The sequence below is a fragment of the Pongo abelii genome, chromosome 1, assembly GCF_028885655.2.
Source record: "Pongo abelii isolate AG06213 chromosome 1, NHGRI_mPonAbe1-v2.0_pri, whole genome shotgun sequence".
Lineage (NCBI taxonomy): Eukaryota > Metazoa > Chordata > Mammalia > Primates > Hominidae > Pongo > Pongo abelii.
The window spans coordinates 134,180,282-134,192,391 of NC_071985.2; the positions used below are offsets into that span (position 1 = coordinate 134,180,282).

At 34.8% G+C, this 12,110-nt stretch overlaps 1 protein-coding gene across 2 annotated transcripts in view; it reads right to left on the reverse strand.

Moving 5' to 3' along the window:
• Positions 1-1,581: 1,581 nt before the first annotated feature.
• The window catches only part of SNX7 (sorting nexin 7), a 102,505-nt gene continuing 91,976 nt past the window's right edge, over positions 1,582-12,110 (reverse strand). For both annotated transcript variants that reach the window (XM_063728312.1, XM_002810576.5), the window contains one exon: positions 1,582-2,029. In XM_063728312.1, the coding sequence (XP_063584382.1) occupies positions 1,952-2,029 (78 nt within the window). In that variant the 3' untranslated portion in view covers positions 1,582-1,951. The remainder of the gene's footprint in view (positions 2,030-12,110) is intronic.

Here is a 12,110-nt window from a genome sequence, read left to right on the forward strand (position 1 = left end):
ATATTATGAGAATGGAAAAGTGTAAGGAAGGGTACATGCTAGTTAACATGGGTTACCTGTGCGGCTATGCATGGTATGTATTTGGGATAGCAGCCACGTGGATGGAAAAGGAGGAGAGGGATGAGGAAAGGCATACGGTGCAGTAAAGAGGGGGGGGAAAGGTATTGCACTTAAAAACAAAGCACATTTCATATTATCCCATTGAATCATTTAATGATTTGATTAACTATCATTTCTCTGCCAGGTTTTCTAAGTTTACTGTATCATTTAACAACCTGTGGGTTAGAGATTTAGTATCTCCATTACCTCCAGATGGGGAAATGGAAGTTCAGAAGGCTTAAAGAGTTTGCAAAACAATACTGTTGGGGCAATTTTGATAAATAGGAAGGACTCCCACCTAAAATTTGTTTTGGATGTCAAGACTCATGATGCCACAAACACAGCAAGAGGATATGACAAGGTTTATCGCTTACATCATGAGGCTTTCGGGGGAGAGCAAGGCTGACCTCTTGGACTGATTTAAAAATGGTTTGAGACATTTGGAAAAGGAAACCAGCTAAGGTTTTTATGGTGGTTAGCAGGCAGATTCCCATCTGTAGGGAGGGGCTTGCATGGCTTGAACTTTATTCCAGTCAGTGCCAAAGGAGGGAGCACTTGGGCTCTCCAAGCAGCTTGCCCAGGAGATGTGGGGCAGAAGAGGAAGACAGAGGGATGGGACTTATAAGCTGTCAGCAGCCAAAGGTCAAAAAATGGAGGAAGATTTTTTTATTACAAATGGTTTAAAAATTATATTTGCCAATATTTAAGAAAAGTGTTTAGTTTTATATTTATAGCTGTGTGTGTATAAGTGAATCTCGTGTCTTAGTTAAAACAATTTAAATGTCTAGTTTTGTGACACTTAATTGATAATACCCCAAATATAGTCATATGTGTAAGACAGCATGCATGACCAAATTCCTCAAATTTCACAGTCCTGAGAAATATCTATTTCTGAAAATCAGCAAAAATTAAATAATCAACACATTTAGCTTTTTATATGGTTATAAAATTAATAGAAAAAATCTGTATGATCAATATTACCAGAATGTAAGCTCTGAAAGTATCTTTTTCATCACTACAGAACATAAGCACTTACAACTGTGCCTTGCATGGAGTAGACAATAAATGAATGAGAAAATAAACTTGATAAACACTGTATATCTTAACAAATAAAAGCTAGGTATGAACTGTAAAGAATATGCAAAAATTTTACAAAGCCCAAATATATCTACTAGTGGGAATATAATTATATAAGGATTTCTAATAAATAATAATCTAAATCTTGGAAACTTTTTAATTGTGGAAAACACTTACTTAACTTTTAACAAATTAATTTTTGAACAGTTACCAATTTTAATAATGTCAAATAATTTTTAGATATTACTTTGAGTTCCTAATATTAAACTGAATAGTATTTCAGAGGAAATGATAATGAAATAAAAATGAATACGCAGTATACTTGTTAACACATGCTGAACTCATTTTAGAATGTTTAAGAGGCTTGAGCTACTAGGAGGAAAAGAATACACTGCAGCCAGCCACTTCATACTAAACTTTTTATTAAAACCGTCCTTATAACATATTTAAAATGGCATGTTCCACAGTCAAATATTTAAGAAAAAAAATCTATCTGCAATTATTGGCACACAAATTTAAGAACATAATTAAAACCAAGCCAGATCTCTCTCTGTATTTATATATCTATACACATATAGATATATATCCATACAGATAGATATATCTTCAAATTCATGTCAGTGACCTGGAATACCTGAGATTTCAAGTTGTTGGTTTTCCAGATGGGTACAAAACATTTTTCATCCACTTTATAAGGGACACGGCAGATCCAGAAAGAATAACTTTGGTTAATAAATGCTGTCTCCCAAAGATCAAACAGAAGTCCTCAATGGGATTAAGGTTTATCTTCAGAGGCTTCTTCCAAGTGGAGGTTGGTCTGTGATGTAAGGAATGATTCCCACGTAGCAAGGCACTGAATAATGGAAACACACCATGAGGCAATCAACAATAGTTTACTTTCAGTGTTAAAGGATTAATAAATTCTAACACATCTGTTCCTACTGCAATCTGCTCTATTCTTCTCTCCCATCAGCTTGTCAGAATCCTTGTCATTTTCTACATATTTTAATTCTTAATGAGGGATGCTACTGCTAAGTAAGGGGAAAACATATTAAAGGTTAAAAAGATTAGCAAGGATTAGTTTGCTGAAATAATCTACTATTACCCCATATCAAGAGAAAAATAAGAGCTCCATGTTATAGAGGAAAAGATGGACCCAGCTGGAGCTGAGGAGGAGTGATGATACAAACATACTTCAGTTCGATTTGAATCCCATTACATCAATTGTGAGTTTGAGAAAGTTGATTAACCTTTATTAGTTTCTTCAGCTATAAATTAGGTTAATGATAGTACTTACCACTAGCACAACTGTGAGAATTAAATGTATATAATCTGTATAAATCTCTATGCAGAATGCCTAGCATAAAGTGAATGCTCCAAAAGTTAGCAACTGTTATGATGGTCTGTTGGGACTGGGTGGAAAGACTTAGTTATTAATGTGCCACAGGAAATGAAACAGGATTGTAAGCATCTGAAGGCGTTGGGAACACATAAACATAAATGTGGCCTATTTGATTTTGCCTGGGGACGATCCTCCTAACAGACTAGTCTCAAGCATCTGTATGAAGTTTATCTACAGCATAATTTTAATAGTCTGTACACATTTAGGATTCTTCTAAATCATACCTACTCTAATGTATATTCAGCCTGAGCTATAATGAATTTGGAAAGAAATTATGTTTTTTTTTTTTCACACGTGGATAGACTGCCATAGACATGTATGTTTCTACATAATACACTCCAAAGCTGGACTGATTAACACTGGTCCACCTGGCTCAACTACCTCCATGTCACTTCTTCTGCCTCTAATCCTTTCACAGCTTTAAAGTGTCCATATCAGACAACCAGTGCTAATAACAGACTAGAGATTTCTCAAACACTGTAAAAACTCAAATATTTAAAGCTCTCAAATTATAAGTGTGTTGCATTTCAAAAAGTATGTATGTATATACTTATGTATGTGTATGTGTGTGTGTATGCACAAACACATTTTTTTCAAACTGAAGATTTAGAATATGGGAAATACTATGTCAAATCAGATTTTCATAAAGATTACATACTGTGATTTAATTCTGAGATAGGCTCTAATAACCTAGGAAGCTAATAATAAAGCTAAAAGATTCGTATAATTACATGAGAACAGTAAAACCCTGAAAGACCTAATTGTCAAATAAAATGATACTGGGTAAAATTTACCCAATAAATTACTGGGTTAAATAGTGGGTATTTATTTTGTCATATATTTTGAAGGCCAGGCTTGGGGTAATGTAGGCCTCATTAGAATAATCAAGTTTATCAAGACTTTAAGGGATACTTTTTGCTTTAAATAGCTTTAGAAGGTACTGAAAGCCAAGTACAATCCAAGAAGCACAGTCACTGTAATGAATTGATTCTGGGATTTGCTTTTATCCTCCAGTAAGTTACTAACCTTATGATATTGTAGCTCCTCAGATATATAATAATAATAGTCTCTCTCATAGGGATGGAGAAATAACAAAATAAAATAGGAAGAGGAGGGGAGGGGAGGGGAGTAGAGGAGTCAGGGTCAGGTAGTTACTACAGGAGCCAATTAGTAAGAGTGGCCTCCTCTTAGACAGTACAGGAGAAGAATTTAGATATCTTTAAGTGTATCCAAATGTCTATACTCATGAAAAGGCATAAAAGATGAATACTTCACATTTAGTATATTTTTCAAATTTTGGGCTGTAATTTATAATTGTCCAAACTATGCATGATCTGGGGGACATGGAGGGTAGACATACAAAAATCTCTTCACTCAACAAATATTTTGAAGTTCTTACTATATGCCAGGCACTGTGATGATGCTAGCACACAGCCCACAAACTAATAGGAATGATGATTTAGCATGAAACCCAAGTAAGCAAATATAATCAAGTATAGGGTCTGTGATGTTACAGGACATGATGGGAGTAACAGTAATAGGATCTAAGTCAGATTGGAGTGTCCTAATGTTTCCTAGTGGAAGTAATCACCGAATGCAGACTAAAAGATGAGCAAAAGGTAGGTCCCATAAATCTCTGCATGTTTGTGAAAGGTCAATGTGAGGAAGTATAGTGTAGTGATCAAGAACTCAGGCTCAGGACTTCTGTTGCTGACCCAGAGGGTGTAACAGGGACTGGAAAGGCTCTTTTGCCTAAATCAATCAATCAATCAATCAGGTAGATACTATATATACATAAAGCAATGGTTTTCAACACCCTGGAAATCAGGCAACAAAGGATAGTGGTCCCTGAGGGGGAAAAAAAAAAAAAAACCAGAGTAAGCTCCATGATTACCCCAGTGTTATGGACGGAAGCTCTAATTCTAGTACCTCAGAAAGTGACTATATTTGGAGATAAGGCCTTTGAAGAGGTAATTAAGGTAAAATAAGGTCATATGGGTGAGCCCTAATACAATATGACTGGTGTCCTTATAAGAAGAGGAAATCTGGACACAGAGAGGAAACCAGAAATGTGAGCAAGGAGGAAAAATCATCTGAGGACGCAGCAGGAAGGTGGGCATCTGCAAGCCAAGGAGAGGGACCTTAGAAGAAAGCAGGCTGTTGACAACTTGATCTTAGACTTCTAGCCTCTAGAATTGTGAGGAAACAAACTTCTGTTGTTTAAGCCACCTAGTCTTTGGAATTTTGTTATGGCATCTGTATTGGGCTGTTCTTGCATTGCTATAAATACCTGAGACTGGGTAATTTATAAAGTAAAGAGGTTTAATTGCCTCACAGTTCCGCAGGCTGTATAGGAAGCTGGTGCCAGCATCTGCTCAGATTCTGGGGAGGCCTCAGGAAGTTTACAATCATGGCGGAAGGTGAGGTGGGAGCAGGCATGCCACATGGCGAATGCAGGAGTGGTGGAGGTGGTGCTACACACTTCTAAACAACCAGATCTCCTGTGAACTCAGAGCAAGGGCTCACTTATCACCAAGGGGATGGTCCAAGCCATACATAAGGGATCTACCACTATGATCCAAATACCTTCCACCAGCCCCAACTCCAATACTGTGGATGACATTTCAACATGAGATTTGGGTGGGGACAAATATCTAAACTATATTAGCATCCCTCTAATATGCCAGCTTATTGCCTTAACAGAATTTTGAGGCCATGGTGAAGGGAGACATTACCTGGCTGACTCACTGAGTTAAAAGGATAGAGCTAAGAGTTAGAGAAAATGCAGCTAGAGTTCATAGACCAGAGTATCAGAGAAGAGAGTGGTGCATGGAAAGCTCTGGAGATACGCGGAGGGTGCCCCACACCAAGCAGAGTACTGACTGGCACATGCACGTGAGAAGACTACCAGAGACAGGGGAAAAAGCCATTGGGAAGGATTAAACAGTATCCAGCATTCTCATAGGGCCTACAATAGTACAGGATCCCATCAAGCAGACTGGAAAATCACTTAATTCATTATCTGCAAAATTTACCAGTAGGAGAACACACTACAAGAAATATTAAAAAAAAAAAAAAAAAAAAAAAAAAAGCTCATCTGTCAGAAAAAAGAGACCAGATAGAAATATGGATCTATAAACAAATGACATAGTAGCTACATAAGTACATATGATACATACTTTTCCTATTATTTAAATGTATTTAAAAGCTAATGAATTAAAAATAGCAAAATCTTACAGGGCTTATAATACATGTATAGGTAAAATGTATGACAAAAACAGCATAAAAGCCAGATGAAAGGGAATGAAAAAACACATTTGTAGGTTCTTATATATGCAGTATAATACTACCTGAAGGTAGACTATGATAAATTTAAGACACATACAGTAACCTAAAAATAACCACTAAAATAATAAAAGTTATACCTAATACAAAAGAGTTATATCCAATACACCACAAAGAGATGTAAAATGAAATCATGTAAAATTGTCTATCAATTCAAAAGAAGGCAAAAGAAGAAAATAGGAACGATGTACAGACAGGACAAATTAAAAACAGCAAGATAAAAGACTCAAATATATCAATAATCTACTCAAATGTCTATATGCTAAACACACCATTAAAAGATGCAGATTGCCAACTGAATAAAAAAACAAGACCTACCTATACTTTGTTTAAATTTCTTAAAAATATTTTAAATATAAGGACAAATATAGTTAAAATTAAAAGGATTAAAGAATATATATATGGGCAGGCACAGTGGCTCATGCCTGTAATCCCAGCAGTTTGGGTGGTCGAGGGGAGAGGATCGCTTGAGCCCAGGAGTTTGAGATAAGCCTGGGCAACAGAGTGAGATCCTGGGTTTACTTTTTTAATTAAAAAAAAAATATATATATATATATGTTTTATTGTAACACATGTCAGAAGAAAAGCTAGCATGGTTACATTAGTATTAGCAATGTAGATCTCAAGAGCAAAGATCATTATCAGAGATAAAGATGATCATTTCATAATGATAAAAGGGCCAATTCATCTACAGGAGGACATAATTTAAAATGTTTACACACAGAAGAGAGTTTCATAAAAACTGACAGAAATACAAGGAGAAAGACAAATCTATAATTATAATTGATTTTGATAGCCCTCTGAAGAACTGACAGAATGTGTGGACAGAAAATCAGCACTCATATAGAAGATCTGAACCACACTATCAATCAAGTTGACCTAACTGAGATCTACAGGACAAAAGCAGAATACATATTTTCTTTCACGTGCCCATAAAACATTTACCAATACAGATCACATTCTGGGCCATACAAGAAGTCTTGATAAATTTTAAAAGATTCAAGTCATATAAAGTATGTTCTCTGAACATAATGGAATTAAATTATAAATCAGTAACAGAAAGATATCTTTAAAATCACCAAATATTTGAAATCTAAACAGGACAATTATAAAAAGCCTCCAGTGTCAAAGGACAAATCAAAGGAGAAATTAGAAAGAGTTTTGAACTGAATGAATATGAAAACACAACACATCAAAAATTTTGGTATGCCATTAAAATAGAACAGAGACATTTTTTAGCACTAAATGCCTACATAAGAAAAGAGGAAAGATTTCAAATCAGTGACTTTAGTCTCTACCTTGAAAACCAAAAAAAGAACAGTTAAATGCAGAAGAAAAAAAACAAAAACAAAACAGAAAAGAGCAAAGTGGGACTCAATGAAAGAAAAAAGAAAAACAATAAAGAAAAATCAATGGAACTGATGTTAGATCCTTGAGAAAATTAATAAAATTATTAAACTTTTAGCCACGTTAATCATAAAAAAAGAGATGACATAAATTGCCAAGGGTCAGGAATGAGAGAGTTAATGTTAGTTCGGATTCCACTAAAGGAAAAAAGAAAATTATGAAGATCTTTATGCCTATACATTTGACAATGTAGATGAAATGGACCAATTCCTTGAAAGACATAAACTACCAAAATTCACCACAGAAGAAACCAATAACCCAAATGAATTTGAATTTGTAGTTAAATATCTTCATACACATACACAAATTTCCAGGCCCAGAATTCTTCACTAGTGAATTATAGCAAACATTTAAGGAAGAAATCATACTAATTCCATATAATCTCTTCCAGAAAATTGAAGACATGGGGATGCTGTCCAAAATGCCAGAGCCAAAGATATTCCAAGAAAAGAGAACTACAGACCATTATTCCTCCTAAACATAGATGCAAAACTTCTAAATAAAATTTTGGTAAATCAAACACAGTAATTTCTATAAAGACTTATGCATCATAACCAAATGGAGTTTATCCCACAAATCCAAGATTGGATTAATATTCAAGTATTTATCAAATGATAATATTAAGTGCAATATTATCTCAATAGACAAAAAAATTTATCAAATTCCAATGTCCATTGCTTATTAAAAAAAATTTCTCAGCAAATTAGGAATAAAGGAGAAGTTCCACAACCCGAGGAACATCTACAAAAAGCTACAATTAACATCATATGCAGATATGCAGTAAATATTAGCTGTTATTAGTATTTTATTGATTTTCAATACCAAGAAAAAAAAGAAACTAAAACTCAGTTTCATAAACCACTCACAAATCTCCTTCACCAAATGTCAAGTATAAAAAAGAAGGAAATACAAAAATGCCAAAGTATATCTTTAAAAAATCTACTCACAATGTTTACAAAACAGAAAACTATTAACTGGGTTGAGAGGGCTGACAGGAACAGCACCACACTTTACATTTAGAGAAAAGCCCTCAGTTTCCTTTGCAAACCATCTTTCTACTAGAGCTCTCCGGTTTGCTCTCTGCAAACCCATACACAATCTTGTATCTGGTACCCCTACAGGGCAGCCCCAAAGCAATTACTACTTTCAGAAGATATTACATATTTTTAATAACTGCAAAACTATCATTTAAATAAACTTCTGAACATTCTCCAGGTAAAATTCAAAATGAAATTCTAAGCAGTCTGCTCTATTTAGAATTCCTGTCAAATAAGTGATTCAAATTGTACCAAAGATGGCATTAGTCCTCAAGTGAACAAACTCCTATCATTTTCATATTCTGCATTAACGATGCTAGTTTAATAAAGATCTAAGATATTCAGTAGTCATCCATGCTAATTAGTGATGTGAATTAACATTTTCCTTTCTAAATTGAGTACTAAAAGGGACAGTAAAACATGGTAAGACAGACAAATTAGCTATTTCACGATTTCCTTATCTTCCATACCAGAGGCAGAAAAAGTATGTGTTTTGAAATACAGAACATTATAGAACAATTGACATAGGACAGCAACAGAAATAACATTAGCAACTGCCATATACTGATATGAATACTTGGTCAGGCATTATAATGACTACTTTATATATCACCTTCTTTAAGCCTCACAATGACTACTGTGAATCCTATTTTACAGGTGAGAAAGCTGAGGCTCAAATGGTCTGAGTGTGTTTATATGATAAATCTCATAAATTGTATGCCAGTATTTATCCATTAACAAGTGGATAGTCAATCTCCTGAACCATCACCAGGGTACACTTAATAAGTCACTGGGCCAAGAGAATGAGATGCCTTTCTTTCACAAAGTAGAAGGATGATTTTGGAAGGAGAAGTAGGTAAGAAACCCTGACTGCAGGGCCATCGGGCTAATCACATTTTAGGAAAGAGTATTTACAAAAGGTGAGGGTATGGAAATTAATTCCCTTTATATATCTTGGAAATTCTGTATATATTTCTAGGAACAGATCTATACTTTGAAGAAGACTGAATTAATACATGCCAGGAATATGGTAAGTGCTCAGTAAATGCACATGACTCTATAGAGAAGGAATATATTGAACAACTGAAGCTAAGATGTTGGCCATCAGAAAACTGCACTTTTCTATTTGAACACTAACCAACTGTTACCTTGGTTTCTATTGCTCTCCAAACATGTAAATATTAGGTTCTGCCTTAAGAGCCCGATCCCCATTCATGTTGCTGACCAATATGGTTTTTTTCTAGGCCTGTAAAGCTGAGAATCGTAAAGCTGAGAATCTGACCTTGAACTATGCAGCTCCTGACGCTACCAGATCACTTTGGGATTCTTGATAGCCGATTTTTAATGAAATAAATGTAATTGCCTGTTTCCACCAATGTTTCATATTCACCTGTGTTACCTGATATCCTGCACATATATCAAATTAATGTACACAAGTCTTTATAAACAACAAAAAGATGATCTCTAAGGCTCCTTAAATTTCTTTGCTCTTGAGTAGGAAACCTAAGGGAAAACTCAAGAAATATATTGTTTACACCACATAGTTAGGTAATTTATTACAGTGAGTATTTACTGTCCTCAGGATTATAATTGGAGGATATAAAGAATCATTAATACAACCAAAAAAATCTCAAAACCTAGTGTGAGACTTGCTTCTAATTATAAGTTAGTATTTTTAAAAGATGTTTCTATTTGTTATTTGGCTTTGCATTGTCATCAATTTTTTTCCACTTTTAAATCATTACAATGAGTGAAGAAAGTTAGTATCTGTCAAAATCAGAGGAGTAATAAAAAAATATCCAGCATCACTGCTGGCCTGACATTTAATAGTTCTGGTTCGCTCACTGTAGCTTTGGATTCTCATACTATCATGGGAGAACCAAGAACAACAGGAGTTCCACTTCCATTTGAATAAGATGTCATCATTTTCCATACATACTGTTTTATTTCATGCAATAATCTTTTGACGAAATCAGGTAATTTCATTTTACAGTTAAGAAAACTGACTCTCATAGTGCAGTACTGTGTTTTTTCCAGTGCTCTACATGAAACCATGGTGAACAGCTCCTTCTCACTGCAGAAAAAATAAGCTGATAAATATGCTATACGTGCAATTAGCCAGGATGTGGGTTGACCAGAAAAAAAAGCTTATCACAAATCCTTGTTAATTGAGAATCCAGTACACGTTTCCCCCAGGTGGCTGCAGTTGTAGCCAAAGTCAAGTGCAATTTCTCTTTGAGGCGAGAACTCAGAGAAAGAGAGCCACCCCAGGAAGGTGAGCCAGAGGTGGGGAAAGCAGACCCAACAGGTAAACAAAGCCTTTTCGTTTCTACACACAGGCTGAAAACCTTCTTAAATGCAGTACACACAGATGGAATACATAGGAAATTAAGTTTTAATTCCAAAACTAACTTTCAGTTTTGAAAATAAATCTCTTGCTACTTCAGTAAAGGTGGTGACATTTTGCATTAGAAGAGGTAAATGTCTCTTCGGCTCTCATAAGTGGGTAGTAATCCCAGAAGCAGATGTGATCAAGTTTTCTAAAGAGTAAATGGTGACAATAATGGTATTTCTACAGATATGATACAGCTTTCAATGGAAGCTTCCACAGTTGAGAATCACTATTTTCTCAAGCTTGTGGGATATGAAGATGTTCTGTCTTACAGTGTGATTTAAGGCAAATTTCTTTATTGCTCTGGGCCTGTTTACCTATTCATAGTAAGGGGTTTGAACTATGTGTGTCCATTAAGCTTCATTCCAGAACTAAAACTGAAGATTTCCAGAGGCTAACCATGGCTGACAAGAAGTTGGCAAATGAAATCACATGTAATGTATAAATATGCCTCGCTCTGCTTTGCTTGACCCAGTGTGGAATACAGCAAACATAAAATTTTACTTCTCCTCCTAGCATTTGGTATTTATAAGATAACTGTCACTATAATTTCCAAAGATAAGATTCATAAATATATGAGAAATATTTTCAGTACCACTACAGCTGCTAGTACTACTAGTAGCCAACATTTACTGAATCCTTATTAGACACTGAGTTAACTGCTTTTCTTTCATTCATTCATCCATTCATTTGTTTAGCAGCTTTAAAACCTATTTTCTATGGTAGCAATTTTGGGCTCAAGTAAAATTAGTGGCTTAAGGCATATGCTGGTTAAGACTCCTAGAAATACCTGATGAGCATAAAATCTTATAAACTATTTTTAGTGACTCACTGGGAATGTTAAATTTTGCTTCTAAGACTTTTCTTTCATCTTTACGTATTCCTTTCCATACATACATATATGTATATGCATGTACATTTATATTTTAACACCCAAACAAATCCATGGCAGTTTCAGCACTTCATCGATGAGGATACTGAGGTTCACTAAAATAAAAAAACGTCCTCAAGGTCACTCAGCTAAAAGTCAGAAGTCATGCCTGTCTAAACCCATGCCCTTAGCCACCATGTGATGCCTACATAACACTTGATATCTCCATAGGTAATGACACCACACTGTTGATAGAAACAGCTAATAGAAAATTTACTTTCATCCAAATTATTACATAAGTCAAAACAAAATATAATTATGTATTTCTGTGGTAATAAAGTAAAATAACTAGACATTTACCTAATAATAATGATACTTATTATTATAGAATATGTAAAAGCCACACCTTCCCATATATTTATTTTAAAACTGGAAATTCCCATATTAAACCATATAAAGCTGTTGTGCTTCTACTTTTCA